Below are 24,759 nucleotides of genomic sequence, written 5' to 3' on the forward strand. Positions count from 1 at the left end.
AAGTTTAGAGCTGTCCTGGGCTATAAAGCAAGACTCTTTGAAACAAGCAAACCCAGTTTCTGACAAACCTTTGACTTATACAATTATTTGTGTATCAAACTTTGAAATATAAATTATTTGAAAGATTTTACAGTAGCTTAAGTGGAAGCATGAGGCAAAACCTTTGTGCTGTCTGAAGATGCATTTGCTATGTGATTTGAACTCATTCTAGCTCAAACAAGAACATATTTTGGTATTTATAAACCCACAGGATAAAATAATAAACCATAGTAACTGAAGCACAAAGGATTTTATTGACTCTTTTAGGTCAGTAGAATTTCACTTGCTACTTGTGGTGCCCTGGTTATGAAATCAGTAGAAGTCTTATTGCAAATACATTTAGAGTAAGAGGAAACAAGATAAAGCCTTCAAACGTGGACAGTCTGGTGAGTCTCTGTGGATTCAAGTACTCCAATTGCCAATAACCACTGTCATGATTTACATCAGGATTCTGTGTTGTCTTGGAAGTTTGTTCTAGAGTATTTTGAGTTCTGTAATTGTCAAGCTTTTATGTTGTCTGCCAAGAAAAAGAGGAGACAAAGCAGAGAAAAATGATTTGTGTTCGAGGACTTGCCCTGCTAACAGTTTGTTAGAGCTGAACTTGTCATGTTTTCAAATTTTATCTTGGATAAACTCCCACTGTTGTGATGAGAACTACAGATGAAAAATGTTTCTCCTGAATAAAACCAGCTTATGATTAGCTGAAGATCCATACTGGTTTTGGCTTTTGAAAAATCTTCTGTTTTTGTTTACTCTACAAAGCCATTTTTTCTGTACTTCTAATATTTCTCTCCCTATGTTTTGAAAAGGGCCTGCTTTGTTGTAAATGGCTTAGGAAACAGAACCAAAAAAGGCATTTTAATTATTATTCAGATATTAGAAAGTCAGTTCTTTGTAGGTTGAGGAGGAGGAACAGATTACATCCTTTGGAGTGCTCTAAAACCATTCCTTCTTACTGATTGATTTTACACATTAGAAATCCAAGCATAGGTCACTATAATAATAAAAAATAACAATATTTCAGACTTAAGGACAGATGAAAAGTTAATTCTCTTACAACTGACATATTTCATGTTTGGAGGGGTATTCTATGAGGAAATAAAACCTGTACCATATTATCAAGCATGCTTGATTGTTTAGATACTCTTTATTCAAATTATAGCAAAAAAAAGTCTATTTAAAATGCATCAAAATAGTTATTAAACTGTAACTCTTTCTCCTTACTCTGCTTAAAATTCTTCCCTGGCTTCTTACTGACTTTTGGTTACATACAAACTTCTGGACATTTTGTGACCACTTCCTTCCCTAACTGCTTCCTCGGCGTTGACCTTCTGTTTTATCACCAATTCACTCAGCTTCACCCCTGGTAACAAATGTCATTCATTTCTCTTCAAGATCTGGTTATTTGTAATACCCAACAGCCTACTGTTGTCTTGCTGCCCAATTTAAGAGTAGGAATCTCTAAGAAAAACAAAACAAAACAGGTCCTGATTCTTCATATTCTCTATAAAAGAAGGTTGGTTGACATCTGTTAGGACACACGTAAATAGCTGTTGAATTAGGTGGAATTCAGGATGTGTGGCTATGCTCTGATCATGAGTTAGCAAGCACTAACCACTTTCTCAAAACTAAATTTGTAGCTTCTTTGGGAAGGCTGCATTCCCGGTCCAATTATCACATGAATGAAAGAGGCCGCTCACTAAACACGATGTTGACAAAATGGAAAAAAGAAAAAAAAAATAACTCCAAAAAATATTATTTGGGAACCTGAGCCGCTTTTAAGTTTGGAATTTTTTGCCTTTCTTCTACAAAGAGACATGTTTAATCTTGCATGGAGGGGTCCCATGTATTCAGGGAGAAAAAAAAACTCAGATCAAAGATCTGAAAGATACATTATAAAAGCTGTGCGGTTATCGCCACCTTGGAGACTTCCATCCTCCAAACAAATCATTAGCTCAGAGAGCAGGCAATATTCTTTTAAGCAGAGGAACCTGACCCCCTTGGGGATTCGAGCCGGGAGAGCGAGGTCTCGAGATGAAATGGAGCGGTGACTCCTGACTCCGAGTCAGCTTCCAGTGACTGCCCTACACTCAACACCCAGACAGGGGCACAGAGACTCGGAGCTCTCCCTCCCTGCCCAGTAGTAGAGTAAGTGAAACTCCTTTGCACTGCTACTTCTTTTTTAAGGCAAAAATTATAACAATAAATTAAAATGGTACATGATATTTTTTAAAAAAAGGAATAGAGTTTCTCCCAAGCATAGAAATTCAGGGAGAAAAACAAAAAGTGAAGTATTGCACCTCAATGAAATGATACAAGCCTGAAACAATTGATACAGATTGGCAGGCTGAGGACGTTTCTACTGAGTTCTCCATAGCATAGTTTAATCTTTTTACTGTAACTACTACTTCTATAGTCAAGGAAACATCCCCCCCACCTCCTTTTTTTTGTAGGAAAGGCTAATTCATCTTGCTTTCTGGATCGCAGACCCAGATGTAAAATACCAAAAAACTGAATCCCAATGATAACCTAGACCTGTACTTACAGCCATTTAGCCAGCTCTGTTACCAACATCTTTTATGGGCATTGTCTCCCTTTTTATTTTATTGTAGTATGTTTACTTGACAAAATTTATGCATGCTTGCAATGTGATGTTTTGAAATATTAATATATATCATAAAATGTTTCTATCAAGCTAATTAATATATAAATTGCCTCGATTTTTTTTGTGGTAAGAACATTTATAGTAGTGATTTTCAAAATATATTATCAGTGACTAAAATCATGTTGCACAGTAGACTACTGAATTTATTCCTTTTGTCTGATCACAGACTTTGGAGTCCTTTAGCCAATGTCTCTTCAACCCAGATATTGTTTTTTCTATTTCCAAAGCCACAAGTAGTTGGGATTTCTGTTACTTGCAAAAATAAAGTTCTAAGCAACGCTGTCCATTACCTGTCATGAAGGAGCAACTTCGACTATCCCTGTCGCCCCAGAAGTGAGCAGGCACCTGACGCATAATAGTGCGGAAGAAAAAAATCTGAATTATTTGTTGAATGACCTACTTTTTATGGTAGAAGTCTGTTAAATATTTTAAATCAGAGGCAATATTTCAAAATGTGATATTCTCTCTGAATTGTAAAAAAAAAAAAAAAAAAAAACCCACGCAGTGTTCTCACGTACCTCTCCTCCCAACTTACTTCCTTTCCCGATGAGAACAACCATTCTTCCAAAGCATTGAAAGATGTTTTTAAGCAGTCAGTGTGGCTGAACTGATTGAGACGCCCTCTTCTGCCTGAATGTTCTTTTACTTGTTCTGAATTATTAGGGTGGGTTTCAATGCTGGATGATCACCCGTGGCTCGAACTCAGGGGCATTGGGACATGGTTTGCAGTTCAATCATCCCGCCACAGTGGGATAAGATGATAAGCCCAGCATCCGCCTTATGGAAATTAGCACTGAATTTACCTCTATAAACCAACCCTGGGTGTCATTTCTTTCCTATCTTCAATTTGAACCTACTTTTCATTTTTTTGTGGGGAAAAAGAAAAGGTTGTTCGAGTTTGTAAGTGATAAACTACTCTCGGATGAACCTCACGAGAGCTAAGGTGTCCCTTTTCCCTTCAGGAAAAACAACCGCCCTCTGTCATTCCTGCTGATCATGTAGGAGGCACCATTGCTGGAGGAGGAGTCAATGGTTCAAGTGCTTCCCAGCGCTAGTGCCTGGCTTTGCTTTGCCCAGTGCAGGGAGTGCGGCGCTTCTCAGCCTTTTTGGCACTGGTAGGGTTCTGTAACAGGACATGGCCAAGGGGCCCTGGGTGGGCCTCCCCACGGGGGAGTGGGGTTCAGCCTAGGCCACCCCACCAGAGACCCTGCGGCCCATTCTTTCCTTGCTGTAACCATCACAGAAGATGCTTTCCTAAAAGCAATGGAGCGACAAGATGGCAGGAGCCTGGGCGGCTAAACCTCCACATGGAGGGCATTACCCCCCCCAAAGGCCCCATGCCCATCTGTGGTCACACGATGCACCTCCGATATAGGGGGAGTCTGCCGTCTGCGGTGTCCTTGTCCCCACGATGTCACTTGGGTTGGCCTAGCTCCATCCAGATGATAGAGCTTGCTCGGAAGCCCGCAGCCAGGGACAAGGAAGGCAGAGGTTTACACACCAGGGGTCTACCCGAGATTGTTGTTTTAAAGGAGCAGAGACTCTTAAAAAAAAAATCTTTGTGTTCTATTTTCATTTCTAGTCAGGGAAAATGAGTGAGATGAGACAAAGGGCATATAAAGTATTAAAAGATGGGCCTTATAGACTCCAGGCGAACGTCAAAATGAAGCAGAGGAAAGGCAGGCAACTTTGCTTTTGCTAAGTTTATTGAGATCATCGTGGATTCTGTAAGTGTATCTCTCCTAATTATCAAGACAGAGCTTCAAAAGGCCAGGGGTTTCTGCAGTTGATCAGAAAACAAGAGTATTTCCAAAGACGAAACATACTGACAGGAACAAATCAATACTTAATTGTGACCAAATTTGGAAAGAAAATAGAGAAAATTTTGAAGCTGTATTTCAAGTGTTCTCACTCAAATACAGTTCGCCCACCTTCCACCTGTTTCTACCACACAAATGACTAGTTGCTTTCTGAAGAAACGAAGTATTTCTTCAGAAGCTGACATTCACTTCATTGGGAAATAATAATGTAGCTCTAGATCCCTCGGGTTGAAAGATTTTTTTTTCCCTTTTTCTTTCTTTTTTTTTTTTCTTCCTTCCCCCTTCTGAGAATCTCCTTCTCTATCTGCTGCCTTGGTTCAATAAAAGAGAATTCTTGATTGCTCAAACAAAACTAGACTTCTTTTAGATTCTGCTCACACTTCTTGGTAGCTAGTGGTGTTACCAGCCTTAACTTTCTCGTGCACAGTGAACTCGCCACTTCTTTGGGGTGGAAAAATGTAATTGAGTTTCTCTAATCCCAGTTTTGTTTCTGTGCTGTCTTTAATTGCTGGCTTAGAATGCTTAAAGGCAAGTTCATTTGTTAGCTAGGGCAGAGTGGATGCTGAGACTTCATTAAGGCCAGGGTGTCCAGTTCTGGAAGAATCCGCTGTTACCCTTTGTATTTGTTTCAGAGGGTTCATGGAGAGGGTTAGTCTTCTACGCCCCACCGTGCCCTTTTACAGAATGTGTCCTGCATTCCACACGCCAATCCCAAGGTCGTTAGATGCTTTTTACCACTGGATCTCATTCTGCTTTGGTCATATTCTTTCAGGACACCGCTCTTGTGAATTGATTTATAAAATGTATTCTGAAAAAGAGGTGGCATGCCATTGTTATTTAAAGTATGAACGTACCAAAGGCACAGGTTTTATCAGATTTAATTCTTGCTAAAGTCAGCCCAGTGTGTGTGTGTGTGTGTGCGTGTGTGTGTACACACATGTATTCCTCCCAGTCACAGAATTCACTTTTCTTTCAATTCTGTCTTCCTTGTGACTCTGTGAGTAAGGCAGCATTTGCATTGGTGGCTCTCACCCACAATCCTTGCTGCCTGGGGCATCATGATTCAAGGCCAGCCTGGGTGAAAAGTTCTCAAGACTCCATCTCCATCCATTATAGAAGAGTTGGCGAGCCTTCGAAGATGGCGCCGAGACAATAGGGAGGCACCCCGACTCGCACCAACTGAATAGCGAGCTGGGAACTCCAACACCCAACACTCCACCAAGAACCCAGCAAAACCAGCATCCAGAAGCAGTGGAGAAACGCAGGAAAACAAAAAGGAGCAAAAAAGAAGAACCGAAAACCTACACGGAGCCGGAGATTAATCGGGGCACCCTCCCCCCACCAGCCGGCCCTGGCCCAAACAGGGTCAGGCTGGGAAAGGGAAACCCGGCGATCGGCAGACAGGTTGCCAGGAGCGCAGAATCCATATAGCGGGAGACCCCACGGACACAAAGCAGGGTGCGGACCAAGACACACCCAGCAGCGACGAGAAGTTCGGGTCCACACCGGATTCGGACAAGGGAACCCAGCGCGGCAGAAAGAGGGAACGGGGGAGCCACCACGACACTTCGCCAACCCCTGAAGGGCCAACGGCGGTGCGGGACACACACACAAAGCAGCAAAAGTGAGTCCCCCATAATCCCTTCCCCCAACGGGAGACCCAAGCCCGACAAAGACGATATATCTCCCTCCCTCCCCCTCCCCACTCCCGTGGGAACAAAGATTCCCCAAATCAGGCGGGAAGCTCCCAGCAGGCACTGGGAAGCCAGTCTAGCAGGGGAAGGGCGGAACAGCCCCAAGCCCCCAAAGGTTCCTGAACTGGCAGAACCGGCCCCGTCCCCTTCCCAACAGGGGCCAGGGACGGCCGGCAGGGCAAGCCCCACCCGAGGCGCCTAGACCTTGCGGACTCTTACAACTAAAATCACAGGCGCTGGTGGGCAATACCAGCCCAGCAGGGTCACCTGAGCCTGATCTCGTTCCCCCTCCTCGCAGCGGAGGCGAGGTCTGAGGGTGCCAAGCCACACCCGGACAGTCGATCCCACTGGGCCCCACGCATACTGCTTCCCCCCCCCAACGGACTCGCGGGAGGGCGCAAGCACAACCCAACAACCCAGGGCTCGCTCTGGGAGGCAGACCCCACTTAAGTGCCTGTTGTAGGGGACTCACAGTGCACAGGAGGGCGGGGCCCCGGCGAAAGCGCCCGCTCTGATAGGCGTGCCCTGCACTGGTAGGCGGGGCCACAGCGACAGCACCTGCTGACGCAGACACGCCTACACAGAAGGGAGGGAAGATCTACACAGACTTCCAGATGCGCAAATCACAAAGAAACATAACTCAGTTCATCAAAGGACAAGCCAACTCGCCAGCTCCAAAAAGCAGCACGACTGGAGAGGAGATGGAGAATAAAAAAGCAAATGAGGACATGTTAACAGGAATGATCGAAACCGTCAGAAATGAAATCAGAAAACAATTCCAGGAGTTTAGAGCGGAAATCTGGAAGGACACCCAGGAAGCCAAGAAAGAAATGGAAGCAAAACTGGATACAATGCAAGCCTCGTTTAAAGAAATGGAAGCAAAAATGGATACAATGCAAGCCGCCTTTAAAGAAAATCTCCACACCCTGAGAATTGAAATGCATGAAAAAATAGATTTAAAATACAACTCTTTAAAGGAAGAAATTTCCACGATCAGAGCTGATATGACAACCATGAATAGCTCTCTGACATCCATAAACTCCGCAATTGAAACCATAACACAAAGAGTGGACCATATGGAATCCAGAATCTCTCGCCTGGACGATGAATCAGCTGACAACAACCAGAAAATGACCACACTCCAAGAAAAGGTGAAGCTTCAGGGAAGATTACTCCAGGAACTAATGGACAAAGACAAGAGATATAATCTGCGTATAATTGGAATAGAAGAAGGAGCCGAATATCAGAGCAGAGGGCTTAATCATGTTCTCAATAAAGTTATTGCAGAAAACTTCCCCAATCTCACAGGGGACCCCATCCAGGTAACCGAAGCCTATAGGACACCTGGCAGGCCAGACCCCAGGAAAACCACCCCAAGGCACATAATATTCAAGACTACAGACCTCAAGATTAAAGAGCAAATTCTGAATTCAGCCAAAGCGAAGAAGGAAACTTTTTTCAATGGGAAGAGGATTCGAATAACATCCGACTTATCCACACAAACTTACCAAGCTCGAAGTGAGTGGAAGAACACCATCCAAGTACTTCAGAATAACAATTTACAACCTCGGATCAAATATCCAGCGAAACTGGAGTTCACATTCGAAGGGAGAACCAGATCTTTCCACACCAAAGAGGAGCTAAAGGAGTATGTGAATAAAAAACCAGCCCTACAGCGAATATTAAGAGGGGAAGCCCACCCAACAGAGATCGTAAAAGACACACAGACAGATTCAGAAAGAAACTTCAATAGCCAAAGTCCAGCAGAAACACAAGCTCACTAAAGACAAGAAGAAAAAAAAAAAACAACAGGAAAAAACAGCCCAACAAGAAAATGGAAGGAGAAAAAACACCCTTATCCTTGATCTCTTTAAATATAAATGGCTTAAACTCCCCGATCAAGAGGAGCAGACTGGCAGAATGGATCCGCAAGCAAAAAGTTGACATCTGTTGTCTACAAGAGACCCACCTTACAGCAAGGGACAAAAACAGGCTTCGAATGAAAGGATGGAGCAAGATCTACCAAGCAAATGCACCCACCAAAACGGCAGGTGTAGCCATCCTGATCTCAGACAAGCTGGATTTCTCTTTAAAGTCCACTCAAAAAGACAAAGAAGGACACTACATATTGATACAAGGAAAAATCCAGAATCAAGACATCACGGTGATAAATGTATACTCACCGAACAAAAGAGGCCCGACATATGTCAAGCAAATTCTCACAGAATTACAGAGCAAGATAGATGCAAACTCAATCATAGTGGGTGACTTTAATACTCCTCTCTCTCCAAGAGACAGATCCAACACCCAGAGGATTAGTAAGGGAGCTGAGGACCTAAATAACACCATTGCCCAAATGGATCTAACAGACCTATATAGAACCTTCCACCCTACAGAGACCCAATACACCTTCTTTTCAGCAGCCCATGGATCATATTCCAAAATAGACCACGTCATAGCCCACACAAAGAACCTCAGCAAATACAAAAGAATTGACATCATCCCATGTATTATATCTGATCACAGTGGATTAAAGGTAACCCTCAACAACAAAGGATACCACAGAGCCTATACACACTCTTGGAGGCTAAACCCCACGCTGCTATCCAACACTTGGGCCACAGATCAAATTAAAGATGAAATCAACGAATTCATAAGCCACAATGACAAAGAAAACACATCACAAAGAAACCTATGGGACACAGCTAAGGCAGTACTGAGGGGCAAGATCATTGCACTCAGTACCCACATTAAAAGAATGGAAGCAGAGCAGGTGAATACCCTCACGATGAAACTAAAACAACTGGAGAAACAAGAAATGACAGAATCTAAAACGACTAGGAGGGGAGAGATTACAAAGATTAAAGAAGAGATAAATCTGATTGAAAATAGAAAGACCATTCAACAAATAAATAAGACTAAAAGCTGGTTCTTTGAGAAAATAAACAAAATTGACAGACCCCTTGCAAGACTCACAAAAAAAAGAAGAGAAGAGACTCATATTCGTAAAATCAGGGACTCCACAGGAAAAATTACAACAAATACACACGATATTCAAACAATCATAAGGAGCTATTTCCAAAACCTCTACTCAACAAAAAACAATAATTTTACAGAAATGGATCAATTCTTAGAGAAGTACAAACTGCCCAAACTGAACCAAGAAGAAATAAATCAACTAAATAAACCAATAACTTACGGTGAGATACAGGAGGTAATCAAGAACCTCCCTACTAAGAAAAGCCCAGGCCCAGATGGATTCACCAATGAATTCTACAAAACCTTTAGTGAGGAGCTAATTCCAATACTCCTCAAACTCTTCCGCGAAATAGAAACGGAGGGAAAAATCCCGAACTCATTCTACGAAGCTAATATCATACTCATCCCCAAACCAGGCAAAGATCCAACAAAAAAAGAGATCTACAGACCAATATCACTAATGAACACAGATGCAAAGCTCCTCAATAAAATATTAGCTAACAGGATCCAGAAAGTGATCAAGAATATCATACATCATGACCAAGTAGGCTTCATCCCTCAGTCACAAGGATGGTTCAACATCCGTAAATCAATCAATGTAATTCACCACATAAACAGAACTAAAATCAAGAATCACATTGTTATCTCAGTCGATGCCCAAAAAGCCTTTGACAAAATACAACATCCATACCTATTAAAAGCTTTGGAGAGAACAGGAATAGATGGAACATTCCTCAAAACAATAAAAGCCATATACAACAGACCAACTGCTAATATCATATTAAATGGAGAGAAACTTAAATCATTCCCCCTAAACACAGGAACAAGACAAGGATGCCCACTCTCCCCACTTCTGTTCAACATAGTACTGGAATCCCTAGCCATAGCAATAAGGCAAGAGGAGGACATCAAAGGGATCCACATCGGCAAGGAAGAAATCAAGTTATCCCTATTCGCAGACGACATGATCTTATATCTCAAGGACCCAAAAAACTCAGTACCCAAACTCCTACATCTAATAAACCAATTTGGCAAAGTAGCAGGATACAAAATCAATCCACAAAAGTCAGCAGCTTTTCTGTACACCAGCAATAGACAAACAGAAAAGGAAATTATGGAAACGATTCCATTTACAGTAGCCAAAAAAAGAATAAAGTACCTAGGGATCAACTTAACCAAGGACGTGACGGACCTATTCAATGAAAACTACAAAAATCTAATAAGGGAAATCAAAGAAGACACAAGGAGATGGAAAGACCTCCCATGCTCATGGGTAGGCAGAATCAATATAGTGAAAATGGCCATACTGCCCAAATTGTTATACAAATTCAATGCAATACCTATCAAAATCCCAGCCACATTCTTCACTGAAATAGAGAAACCAATCCATAAATTCATATGGAACAGCAAAAAACCTAGAATAGCCAAAGCAATTCTAGGCAAAAAACATAGTGCAGGAGGTATCACCATACCAGACTTCAAGCTCTACTACAAGGCCATCATAACAAAAACAGCATGGTATTGGTATAAAAACAGATCGGAAGACCAGTGGATTAGAATTGAAGACCCAGAAATAAAACCGCACTCTTACAGCCAACTGATATTCGACAAAGGAGCTAAAGACATACAATGGAATAAACATAGCCTCTTCAACTACTGGTGCTGGGAGAACTGGGCAGCCATATGCAGAAAACTCAAAGTAGACCCAAGCCTATCACCATGCACCAAGATCAACTCAAAATGGATCAAGGACCTCAACATCAGACCTGAATCCTTGAAACTACTGAAGGACAGAGTAGGAAAGACACTAGAACTTATAGGCACAGGAAGGAACTTCCTGAATAGAGTCCCAGGCGCACAACAAATAGGGGAAAGACTCAACAAATGGGACTACTACAAATTAAAAAGTTTCTGCACAGCTAAGGTCATAGCCACCAAAATAGAAAGACAGCCAACGATATGGGAAAGGATATTTACCAGCACAGCAACAGACAAAGGCCTGATATCTGTCATCTACAGAGAACTCAAAAAACTAAGCCCCTCCAAGCCCAATAAACCTATTAGGAAATGGGCAAAAGAGCTAAAGAGAGACTTCACAAGAGAAGATATAAAAATGGCAAAGAAACACATGAGGAAATGCTCAACATCCCTGCTAGTAAAGGAAATGCAAATAAAAACAACCCTGAGATACCACCTCACCCCAGTTAGAATGGCCTATACTCTGAACTCAGGAAACAACAAATGCTGGAGGGGCTGTGGGGAAAGAGGAACCCTTCTCCATTGTTGGTGGGAGTGCAAATTAGTACAGCCACTTTGGAGAACAGTATGGAGGTTTCTCAAAAAGCTCAATATAGACCTACCCTATGACCCAGCCATACCACTCCTAGGCATCTATCCTAAACAGCAAAACCCAAGATATCAAAAGGACATTTGTACTTCCATGTTTATCGCAGCACAATTCACAATAGCCAAAATTTGGAAACAACCCAGATGCCCCTCCACAGATGAATGGATCCAAAAAATATGGTACTTATACACAATGGAATACTACATAGCGATTAGGAATGGTGAAATATTGTTATTTGCAGGGAAATGGTCAGAACTCGAACAAATAATGTTGAGTGAGACAAGCCTAGAACACAGAAAACAAAGGGGCATGATCTCCCTGATATATGACTGTTAACAAAGGGAGATGGAGAGACAGTAGAGACCAAGTCTGTGAACACTGTATATGTGCTTGATACATTGTATACTGCATATGGGTCTACCTGACCTAGACAAGGGATGGGAAAACAGGTTGTAAGATATCACAAGAAATGTACACAATGCCCTACTATGTAACTGCACCCTCTTTGCACAGCACCTTGTAAAAAAAAAAAAAAATTTATGTTCAATTGATAATAAAAAAAAAAAAATTAAAAAAAAAAAAAAAAAAAAAGAGTTGGCGCTGTGGTGCACACTTGTCATCCAAACCATGTAGGAACCCTAAGCAGGGGGTCCAGGCTTCCTTGGGCCAGAGGCTAGACCCCAAGCAAAAATCATTCCAGGCGGTACTGGAAACTACTGGAACCCTCTGAATAATGGCAGCCATGAAATGAATATTAAAAGCACTAACCAACATTCAACCTCCCCAGATCCTCTGCTTTAATGGTACGTTTTGTCTTTTTTCTTTCTTCCATTTCATCCTAACCCTCAATTAGATATCCTAAGCAGACATACAGTTCTTAATTGTGCTCTTTAAGGTGTTAAAGTAGGACTTGGTCAAACTAAGAGGGAAAACTCGAGTTTGTTTATTGAAGTCTTATGCCTTTATCGACCTCCAGCATGAATCAAACTATGAGAAATGACAATCGAGAAACCAAAATGAGAAATAGGCCAGTTCAACCTAGCCTCTGGCAAAATCAGTCTGATTTATCTACACTAAGACTATTCACTCCATTGTATCAGTAGTGAATAAACTATATTTTGTACGCTTATCAAAGGAAGTTTATTTCAACATTTTCAAAGGTGTTCTAGCCTTGCATCTTCTATGTTAAGCTCCTGAGAAAGGATATTTTGTTTTCAAGCTTCCCTATATTTTAATATCAGATGTTAAATAAAAATGAAATGAAGTTTCAAAATCAATTCAAGAAGATAGATTCATGAAGAAAGGCCAGGAAAGGCTGAATAAACAAAAGCACCATAAGAATTTGGGGTTTCTATTTATAGCATTCAGACCATTCTTTGGACCCAAGCTTTTACCATCACGTGCTAGCAAGGATATGAAAGAGCCAGATACCTTCTACTGAACTGATTATGTCCAGCTTTTTGCTACTAATTTCCCTCTATAACTGAAAAAAAAAAGTTGTGTTGCATGCAATATGAGCAGAGGAAAACGTTTGTGTCTGAAAATAAACCCTAGTCAACACAGATAGGCAGACTACTACCCCAGTGCTATCACACGATACTCTCTCATAACACAGATGTCCAAGTCGCCTTTCAGCCCCGTCTCCTCTGAGTGAATTCGCTTTTTCATCAGTCCGCTTGTCCATCACTCTGTCACCTCCAACCAGGACGTTACGTTGTCATCCTGTTTGCAAACGTATATGATGCAATTTGAAAATACTATATCCCTTGGTCATTTGACTGGCAAGAAATAGCCGGCAGAGTATTCCGAGTATCACTTTTCAATCAATGTGTAACGATTTACATGATCCACTAAGTTGAGGCACACAATTGTCTGACTGATTATGTTGGAAATCCAAGTGGATGCCTCAATAGATGACCATGCCCTGAAGGCCCTTCCGTTTTGCTCCTCCTGTCTCATTTCACCATGCAAATGTTATTAGGCATTTCTGGCTAGAAGTCTTCAAGCATGTGCAAATGTAATTGCATAGATAATTATGCATAATTTTGTAAACTTTCAGTATATAACACAGAAATGTTCCTTTCTAGAAAAATATCAGGTTTCTACAGGGTAGCTGTCCTTATACAAGTACAATTTCTAAAAGGCAAGTAGAGGAAAACCAGCTTTGGGGGAAGAAAGACAAGAGCATATACTGAAAGAAAAAATTAAATACCTATAAATAAAACAATCCACCATCACAAATAGATCCACTTGAAGGTATGATTCAATAATTAGGATATAATCATAATCATACTTAATGTGAACTTAGGTCTGTATAAATATTTATAGACACTTAATAGGAATACAGAAGGACTGCCTGCAAATAAAAATTTAGGAAGAAAAATCGGGGTTTCGTATATTGAAACCAAGTCTATCCAGCATCAAGGAAAAAAAATAATAATACAGTCCAGAGGAAACAAAATGCCAACAGTGCCTATCCATTGGCAGGTTGGCTTTCTGCCAGGAGCACTTTTGGGGAGCCTTTGCAGTCCACAGCCCTGCCGGTGGGATGGATGCTGAGCAGCCCTCTACCACTGGCTCCCAATGCCCGCGATTAGCATGTACACAGCCCACTGGTGGGGGCTGGCCGCAGGACCTACCTCATCCCAGTTGCAAGGGAAGGTGGGAAAACGATTTGCAACACCTACAGTGAGAACCGGGTTCAACTCCCCATCTAAATGTATAAAGTAGGAAATTGTGTTAGCATGAAATGGAAGTTGAGAGCCTGATGAAGAAGCTTTAGAACTTGGGCTGTGCATGAGGAAAGGAGAATAAAGGTGACTGAAAGGATAGAAAGAGATGGGGTCTAGGGAGGACTCTTTGGAACAGAAGATTCCAATTAGGAACCCTCTTAAAAGAGGCACCGTCTGCAGGGAAGCCTGGCTGAGGTGAGAAAAGCCGGACCTGCACCTGTCTTAAGAGGGAGGGTAGAAAATGTCCAGGGGAAATGTAGGCTGCTTTCTTTTAACAATAAAAATACCAAAAAAAGTTGCAGTAAGTTGAGCCAGGGAGAGATAGGCAAAGCTGGTCTTTGAGGGGCAGTTGTTAATTTAGTCCTTCTAAGTCTTGGTAATGACTTTGGGTTTTATGTCTGTTCAGGAGGACAATTATCACTGAGGTCCGAATGTTGAAGACTGATTAGTTTCTCACAAGGCTCCTGGGTGAAGAATGAATTGTAAAAGAACAGACTTTTCTCCTCTTTTTTTTTTTTTTTGAACTCAGGGCCTGGGCACTGTCTCTGAGCTCTTCTGCTCAAGGCTAGTGCTCTACCATCTGAGCCACAGAGCCACTTCCAGTTATCTCGTGGTTAATTGGAGATAAGACATCCTGGTTCCCAACTCCTGGTCGTCAGATCTCAGCCTCCTGAGTAACGAGGATTTCAGGGGTGAGCCACCAGTACCTGGCTAGCAATAGACTTCTTGACTAAAATCTACCAGAATATATTCTTCCTTGTGACCTAGAATACATAACAGAATCAACATTTTGTTTGACAAAACAATGAGTACCATCTGAAAAGCTCTCTGGTATTTTTCTGCTACATTCTGCCTCCAATCTACTCTGCTTCATTTTTTTTTATTTTAAAGAAATTATAAGCGGTAAAATCGGACGAGGGAGAATGACGTTAAAGGTTGGAAACAATGCATGGGTGACTTGAGATAATGGGTTGAATTTTCCACTACTTGTAAGTTTTTCCAGTTGCCCTGTGGGAAATTTCATCTCACAATGAGCCTGAGGCTCTCTCTCAATGAGCAATTCAAGGGCCACTTATACCAAAATTATGGGAGAGGCGGGGACCAAGAAGAAGAGTCCTTATGGTTGTGTATTTTAGGGTACTTCTGAATTAATATCTAATTACAGAGTCTACAAATGTTCTTTTAACAAGCTCACCTGGTACCTAAGTTGCTTAAGTTGTTTTGAAAAATATTTTAGGTGATAACGCAAGGCTTGCTTCCCTCGTGTATTCTTTTATTTATTAACACACCCCCGTGTAAGCCCATTTAGTAGGACCTAAGGCTGCTGCTCATCGTCATGTTAAATATATTGTGCACCGCTCTTCACATCCCAACAGTATCTCTACAAAGTGCTTTGTGAAAGGATAACATTCATTAGCAATGTTGTTGCTGCTGAAGGTTGTTATAAATTCACCTGTGATCAGCCCAGCAGTTCGTGCACTGGAGAGAGGAGGACTCGTGTTTGAGACCATGCTGGGGGTGGGAGGAGCTGGGGATGGTAAAACGCAAGCGCTATCTGATAAATAGCTGGTGGTGGATAAGACTTAGGATTCTTCAAGTGGTAGAGCACTTGAACATAAGGCCCAGTACTACAAAAAAGAAAGAAAGCAGAAGAGACAGGAAGAAGGAAGGGAGGGAGGGAGGGAGGGAGGGAGGGAGGGAGGGAGGGAGGGAGGGAGGGAGGGAGGGAGGGAGGGAGGGAGGGAGGGAGGGAGGGATAAGGAAGGGGAAGGGAGGAGAGTGGAGGGGAAGGGAAAGATTCCATATGAAATAGGTACAATACTTCAAATCAGTGTATCTATTCCTTTTGTCTCCTTTAGATACCTACTTTTAAAAAAAACTCAAATGAAGGGCTGGGAATGTGACTTAGTGGTAGACTGCTTGCTTAGCCTCCAGGAAGCCCTGGGTTCGATTCATCAGTACCATATAAACCAAAAAAAAAGCCAAAAGTGGCACTGTGGCTCAAGTGGTAGAGCTCTAGCCTTGAGCAAAAGAAGCTCAGAGACAATGCCCAGGCCGTGAGTTCAAGTCCCAGCCAGGACTGGTACAAAAGGAAAAAAAAAAATCAAGTCAAAAGTTTCTTGCGCTCATCCCCTTCGTCACTTCAACACCATATCAATTCTTACCACTTCATAATTTATCCAAACGTCTCTCCTCTATCCAGCGACCTGTCTACCTTGTCCTTCTAAATTTCTATGCCCGACATTCACGGCCCCGTAGTTCAACGTTGTGAGCGGCGTACCTTCCATACATTTGCATGGTTTTGACTTTTACTAAACAGTGTGCCCCGCCGTAGGATGAGTGAGATGTCCTCATTCTGCTCTGATGACACACGTTCTGGATCCAAGCTAAATGGTTTCTCCGTGGGCGTGGGGGGGTGGGGAGGAGAAGGAGAGAGCCTGTAAACACATGGACATGTGTGAGAAATGTTTCTCTGCTTCGTTTTGAGAAGAGCCACAGGGAGCCCTGGGCAGGAACTGCCCTGTGGATCACACACCTGTAGCGTCAGTCCCCTTGGACGGGACCGATTACCTGGTGCCACCGAGTAGTTTTGCACAAGGCTTTTCCCGGTGGGTGGAATCGTGCCCCAGCCTCACTTGTGAGGATCCCCCCGTGAGGAAGCCTGTGGTGGAAAACAGGAACTTCCATATCTCTGGGCCACAGCCAAGCCCTGTGCCTTCTGCGGGCGCGGCAAAGGAATCGCCACCCATGCGTTCCGCTTCACGAGCTGAAAGGGGACAGAATTCTCCTGTGCTGGTGGGGAAAGGTGGGGTGACTGGGGGTGATGGTTGGCCTGCCTTGCCGGCAGCGCTCGGTTGCCTGGCTCTGGCCAGGGAGGGCTGTCGGGTGGCAGCTAATGACTGGGAGGTACCGGGTCCTCGGCGCTCTCAGGTGGACTCGGTGGATCCGTTTCCGCAGAATGATGAAAAGGTTGAGATAAAATAGCCTGACAGTTGCTCCCCATCGCAGGCAGCTGAGGCCCTGGGAGCCGGCTTTGCTAAACAAAGGCTCTCGCTGCAGTGAGCAATGAACTCCAAATCAGGAAAAAAAAAAAAAAGGAAAAAAATGGGGTCAGATTGGCAGCTGGTGGCCAGCAGGAGGAGGGGAGGAGGGAAATCGGGAAACACAGCAATTGTTGGCTAATTAGAAGCCATTCCCACCTACTTAATACCAACCCATTAAGCAGAAAACACTCTCCTTCTTTCTCTCTGGCTACCCATGGCATTGTACTCGGATCAATACACACACACACACACACACGCGCACACACACACGCACACACACACGCACGGGCTGCCCCAGTGCCCACAAGCCACTCTACCCCACGTAGAAGGCTGCGGTAATGGATTTGGGACAGTGAAAACTGCGGCTTTCACCGTCCATTTTCCGAAGATACTAATGCAGCACTTGCTGGGCTCAGATAAAGCGATCATCCCTGCAAACTGACAGCTGTCAAAAACTGACAGGCACAGAACACTGCAGTGTGCCGGGCTGATTTGAGTCTCAGTAGCAAATGAGTTGTGTAAACCTATTTCCTCACTTTGAGGGAAAAACAACTGAAATATTTGGCTTAAATATATTAACTATCAGCAGAACTATTTCCACCCTCTCCACACACGATGCATGCACACACACACACACACACACACACACCCCACAACACACACACACACAGTATAATAGATGGATGTACAATTATCTTGCCTTACCATTTGAGTAGAATTCCTTATTGGCACCTTTTTTAAACTTATGGGACTATATCTCAGCAATCTAAGTGAATTACTAGAAATTAATCCTAATATGATCATACACTATTCATGTGTCATCACCTTCATATTATTTCAGACAATTTCCCATTCTTGCTAGGTAAGTTTGTCTGCTCTCAGAAACAAATTCTATCCTCAAATAAGTACTTGAAAACAAAGCATGTATCCAAAATATTATTTTGGTTTGCTTTGTGACTTTCGGGAGGACTAGGTTGTTTGTTTGTTTTTTTCCTGAGTTTAAATATTATCTTCCAAACTTTACACAAGTTTTCTAAATGACAGTTTGACACTTCTTTGCAACCTGACTCACTATTCCTGGGACTTTGATCATATTATTAGTCAAACATTTTATACACGTTTGGGTAAAGTAGAAAGAATAATACATTATTCTCCTAGGTTATGTCTGTATAACCAGAAAAGAATTGAGAAGCCAATAAGATTTCAGCAACTGAGGCTTAAGTTACTGTATAGAACATCATCGGGTATCCATTGTATATGAGATTGTCTTAGGCTTTCAAAGTAGGCTGGGCGAGAGCTTTTTGGAAATGACGCTTTTCCAAGGGTCAGAACATGGTGCTTATATTTCATTCATGCACATAAACCAACTGACGTGTGATATCCAAATGATCTTTTCTTTAAGGAGGAGAAATGTATTTTGGTTCACCAAATGGTTCTTTAATGACTGTGGGTAGCGTGGGCTCAATTTTACAGCAAATGTTTCAAACATTGCCTGAGAAATACCTGGCACCATCAGACTTTTGTAGAATGGCAGGTATCAGCCACTCGAGCAGTGTATCTTACACATGTCCACAAGGAAAGAGGGGATCTATAATGCTGAGGCACTAGAGGGAGAATGGGGATAGTCTCCTTGCTTTAAAGTTAGAGCTCGGTTCCAACAAACAACCCCACGAAACCATTTTACTTCTCAGTATTTAAACCACCCATATCAAGTTTTGTCCATAAGACATAGGATAATTCTTTTGTTGTCCCCCAAATCAACCAAGCTTACTATTTGAATCGGAAGTATATGTGAGATACATACCATACACACAAATATGTGCTCTATAATAACTCAACATTAATAAGATAGTACCACAGATTTAGTGATCTTTAGTTAAACTCTCTTACTTTAGATCCACGCATATAAACATAAAAGGCATTTGCATCATTTTAAGATAAATAAGCATAAATGTTAAAAGAAAGTATTAAATTACTGTGATTTTGGTTTTGAAACTGGCCAGCTCAAAAGACACGTGAGAGGAAAGCAGTAAAGAGAATTTACAAAATCACAATGAGCATGTTTAATCACTTGGAAAATGTGACACGGGAGCAAAGGCCAAGACTCTGAACTGTGGGGACAAGTTCTCTAATGACCTCATAACTGTGTCTAATCAGTGTCCTTAAGGAAAGGAGACTTGAACTGTTGTCCTCCGAGTCCTCAGAGGATGAGACCAAAGAAACCAATTGCAGCACAAGCGATTCATTCTGAGCTCCCTTGTGATGAGAGTGTAGAAATACCCCGACTATCAGCCAAATTCTGGGTGACTCCAACAAATCAAACTTTCTAGGAAATTACAATCTACTTTGTAGAGTGTTGTGTTTGCCCCTCTACAAGTGCATTAAAACATAGCAGCAAGTTATAAATAGACACCGAGAAAACATCAATAAACAACAGCTGAAGTTCAAACACAAGCAACATCAATAAACAACAGCTGAAGTTCAAACACAAGCACACATACACAGAGCTGTGCAAACAAGCATGCAGCTGTCTGGGGCCACTTAATGTGGGAACCAAGAGACCTTGCAAATTCAGTGACCTCCTACTATGTAGAATAATCAGTTTCCCTGTTGATAAACCTCAGCCACCTAGAAAATATTAAATTAGCTAAACCCAGTCTCTTTTAAGAATGTGGGGAAGAAAGTGCTGTGGTCAAGTGGTAGAGAGCTAGTCTTGAGCAAATAGGGTCAGGAACAGTGACTATATATGTGCACATGGCACACACACACACACACACACACACACACACACACACACACAAATGGGTGCATCCGTGGACCCCACTGGACATTGAAGAAAGGGAACTATCCAACTCGTGGGTGGAGACTGGAGGGAAAGACTAGGAGAGAGAGGGAGCAGAAGACACTGTACGGAAGATAATAGACTCATTACCTGACTGGTGTCATGGTAACCCCCCTGTCCATCCGGCTCTGATCCTCTGGGTAGGACTCAAGCTATCCACAGGTATCCACAGGAGCTGTGGACCTAATAACCATCCAGCCACCTCTTACCAAAGGCTCATGGGGGAGAGAGGGACTCAGTCCTCAGTGTGCTGATGTCTGGAAGATTAGCCACACTCACCTGACTTGCTCACTGGCTTGCTGACTTGGGTGGCATCCTGCCACCTGAGCCATTCCTCCAGCCGTGCTTTGGGGCTGGTTATTGTGGAGAGGGTGTCGAGTGAACTGGCTGGGTTTGAGTGGAAATCCTCTGGGTGTGTAGGCATGTTCACATTATGTCCCTAAGTATACCCGGCCCTGTGCGCTGTAGAGAGGGCGGGAACACCGGTTTCTACCCACACGTGGAATCCACCGGAGCACCATGGAAAGAAGCAGCCCGCTCAGTTCACTCTGAGGAAATAAGATTGGTAGACTTGAGTGAATATATGCATTCTAGAAATATAACACCAAAATTGCCCTTTTACAGCGGTTTTCAACTTAACTAAAACCTTCTTATAAAGTTCTACTACAAGTCAGAACGTGGCATCTCCTGCAGATAGGAGAGGTTTTAGAATAACACAGGGAACTCGGTGTGCTAAGAATGTCTTTCCTTTTATCTGTCATGCTAAAAATTGATACACACTTAAGCATTCTTTGCTTTCTCTTAAAGCTAAAAATTTTTTGTTAGAATTGTGTTTACTGGCCTTGACATTTCACAGAAAGGTAAAAAATAAAATGTATAATATGTTCAAATTGTAAAATATTCCAATTTTTGAGAATCTCTACAGCTCTGGAATGCTAAGGAGTTATAAATGTCATTGCAAAGCCTCGGTGGGGGTGAAATATAACATTTTATCAGGCAAAAAAAAGATGATTGGAATGGAGCGTTGAATTTAAGATTCACTTTCTCGTTTCGGCTGTCTAGTTATGAGAGACTCTAAAAGCAGTAGAAATAGCAGGTGGTTCCACTCTACATGAAAACCTATAAATTCAGCCTTATTTTGACTAGCTTCCCGGTTAGTCTTCCATTAAGTAGAAATTCAGAGCCAATGTCAAGGAAGTGAAATGAGCACAACAGTCTCACCAGGAGCTGGGCGATAAATGGAGAGCGGACCGGATTCATCGCACTGAATGTGGAGCCCACTCTATGCTAACTCTCGCCCATTCTAAAACCCCAGACCATGAGGACAAAAATTCAGATGAACCATCCTGCCATCTACTTCTTTCATTTAAACATTAAGTAATTCCATGAGCTGTTTCCAAGAAGAAGGAGATCATAAGATGCCCAATAAATTTAAATTCAAGAAAAAAAATTTTGTGTAATCCTGCCGTTGCTTACATTTGCTGACTTTCACGGACAAATATGTCTGTTTTCTTAGAAGCTTCTGTACATACCACGTAGTCTTAGACCAAGAACTGACCATGAAACTCACTACCAAAGCCCAAGCATTTCTTATTAATGAAGGCCTTGCTCTCTGCTCCAGGGCATATTTACATAATATGCCAGTAAAGTCTGCTCTGCATCCAAAATTATGATTAGTATCTTTAATCAGTAGTTACTGTCCTTATCAGAGAGTGTCCATTAATCAAAGTGGTATGAGCTAATTGGACATGCAACAGGACTTCAGCACTAATACAAATTAATGGCTAACATTTTATTGAGCCCCTGGATGTCAGACTGTGTGCTAAGAAGTTTCCCTGTAGTATCTGTTATTCACACAAAGATACTATACGGAAGTTACAGGAGGTTTGCTTGCTTGCCAGGGGCTGTAGCGGCTACTCTACTCTCCCCGTGACACCATCATTGAGTAGGTTTCAGAAGTACTTAATGAGTAAAGAGAACAAATATCACTGCCACTTCCATTTTACTCATTAGAGAACTGAGGCTCAGAGAAGGATCCGGGGCCTCGGGGTGCCCAGCTTAGTCTGATCGCAAAGTCCCTGCTTTGAGGTCACTATGTGGTCATTGGTTCCAAACTCTCTGAATTACAGAGTCTTACCTCATGCAGCCCTTGGGGTTCTCTGAGGAGCAGAATTCAAGGGAGTGTATTTCTGTGGCGTGACTTGTCCTTCACTTAGGTCAGTGGAATAGTAGCCAAGTGCCTCTAGTTCCTTCAGGAGGGAAGAGCCAGTTTATAATCATTTCACTTAACTGTTTTTCCCATCATGGAGGTAGTGTAAAGTGGGTATGAAGGAGGAAGAATGGGCTTTGCTGTACTCTGTGCCTGGCCATGCAGCCATTTCTCCAGGAATGCAGACTCCTGGGCCTTCCCATGCCTGCTAGGCCAAAGCCTGCGTTTGGAGGAGATGCACAGAATGCTCTCCTCCTGCGCTTCGGTCCTCTAAAACCACTGACACTTTAGGGTGACTGCAGATGATGAGAGTGGACCGCAGAGCTGCAGAAACCTAAAGAAGGAATTGTGTTTCCCCCTCAAAGAAATACAGCATGTTTGAAGAGACCGATTTGAACATTACACAGTACATACGTGCACTGCAATGTCATAGAGGACTCTATGCTTTATGTATCAATGAAAAGCAAAGCCCTGCGCCAGGCATAGGGGGCCACACCTATAACCTACTTGGGAGACAGAGATTGAGAGGATAGCGGTTCAAGGCCAACTTGAGTGAGAAGTTTGTGAGACACCCCCTCCCACCCCAGTCTCCATCAACGGCTTGGTGTGATGGAGTAGCCTATAGTCCCGGCTGAGCAGTAGGATTATCACAGTCTGAGATGATCCAGTCAAAAACACAAGACTTATGTCATAAAAGTACCAAAGAAGGAAGGAAGGCAGGAACAAACAAATGAATGAACAAACAAAAAAATAAAGGGAAAAAAACAAAGAAAATCGGGTGGCAGACAAGAGCATTTTTGTAAAGTTTCCCAAGTGAGTCTAAGCAGTAACAAGAATTGAGATTAAAACCTGAAAACCATATTCTAGCTTGAACCATCCCCAACTAGATTGAACCAGTCAGCTAACTGCTCAGTCTTCCTTTTAACTATTCAATTAAGTTGATCTACTGTATATTTTACCTGCTTCAAGGGAGTTGTGATAAACATTCAAACAACAAGCCCTGAGAACTTTAATGTCCAGTTGTAAATGATGTCTTTAGTAAGCATAGCTGTCTCCAAGCCCATCGTATGAATGCTAGCACTGGCCTCACCTTAAATGAGCTACAGCACGCAAAGTTGTTATTTTCTTTTTTTCAGAAATTTAGAAATTGCAAAAACACTCGAGGGTGTTGAAGCTCCTCTGACTTTACGAGGAATAAGAGAAGGGCTTCAGAACAAAACTCAGTTCTGGGCCACTTCTCTACATCAGTCCAAAGCCTGAGAAAGTAATCGATGCAGGCCATTGCCGGTGTGGGAAGGAGGCCTGCACGTTTGTTCGGTGCTGTTTAAATCACAGCAGAAACCAAGGCTGACTCCCTTCTGTTTCTTGATTGTAGCAAAGGGCCTTTGCGTCCCCAACTTTCTTCTGGGCATGAATAAAAATGGATGCCTTTCCCTCTCGCTATATTTTAGTATCTGAATAATGTAATTAGCCAATAGACCCTTACACCGCTTTGCACTCCTGTGTCTTTTGTAACTATATGTTCCTCAAATTCCATAATTAATAGAACTCTTGCCGGACACCAGGGGCTCACACCTCTAATCCTAGCTGCTCAGGAGGTTGGGGTCTGAGGATCAGATTCTGAGCAAGCTTCATGAGACTCTCAGCTCCAATTAAGCAGCAAAAAGTTAAAAGTGGAGATGTGGCTCACCTGCTAGACCACTAGCCTTGAGCAAAAATGCTAAGCCAGCAAGAGACCCCCAAGTTCAAGCTCCAGTACTGGCACAAAGAGGGAAAAAAAAAAAAACAGAGAGAAGAAATCAAAATATGGCTTGAAAGGTTGCTTATTTGATTTTTAAGAGCTAGAGAAATATTTTTGTTGCTTGTAAGTCAGTATTTATCTTAGAGGAAAGTCAAATAGGCTACCACAGGAACAAACGCATTCATGGTTTTGTCTTCTGTATCGTCAGGGTTTTTAGTGCAAATATTGACATCAAGGATTTTATTCAAAACTCATATATTCTAAGGGCTGCAATATATAGTTTGAAGAAAAAGAAAGGTTTGAAGTGGGGAGAGATGCTTGAAAATAACGATTTGACGGGGGAAAGTTAGGCACAGTTAATAGGTTAATTTCTGTTTATTGAATAAGAGAGGCCAATCCTGATTGATATAGTAATTTCATGTTTGCTATGGCAAATATTTAGCTCATTATCAGTTTTAATAGCCTTGTTGCAGAACAAGCCTTTTCTTGACATCTAGAAAATACTATTAAATTTCCCCCACATAGATACATTGTTATGACACGCAGTAACTGCTTGAATATAAAGGGGATTAATAATTTAAAAGGTGTTAACAAATTAGGGCCATCATTAAAAATAGACTTTGAACCATTTTGTAGCAAAATCAGAT

At 42.3% G+C, this 24,759-nt stretch overlaps 1 protein-coding gene across 1 annotated transcript in view; it reads left to right on the forward strand.

Annotated features, from left to right (window-relative positions):
- The window catches only part of Ttc29 (tetratricopeptide repeat domain 29), a 99,472-nt gene extending 82,211 nt beyond the window's left edge, over positions 1–17,261 (forward strand). The window contains exons 11-12 of the mRNA XM_048333553.1: positions 6,810–6,834; positions 16,980–17,261. Coding sequence (XP_048189510.1) covers positions 6,810–6,834; positions 16,980–17,261 — 307 coding nt within the window. The remainder of the gene's footprint in view (positions 1–6,809; positions 6,835–16,979) is intronic.
- Positions 17,262–24,759: the final 7,498 nt, after the last annotated feature.

Source organism: Perognathus longimembris, chromosome 24 (assembly GCF_023159225.1).
Source record: "Perognathus longimembris pacificus isolate PPM17 chromosome 24, ASM2315922v1, whole genome shotgun sequence".
Classification (NCBI taxonomy): domain Eukaryota; kingdom Metazoa; phylum Chordata; class Mammalia; order Rodentia; family Heteromyidae; genus Perognathus; species Perognathus longimembris.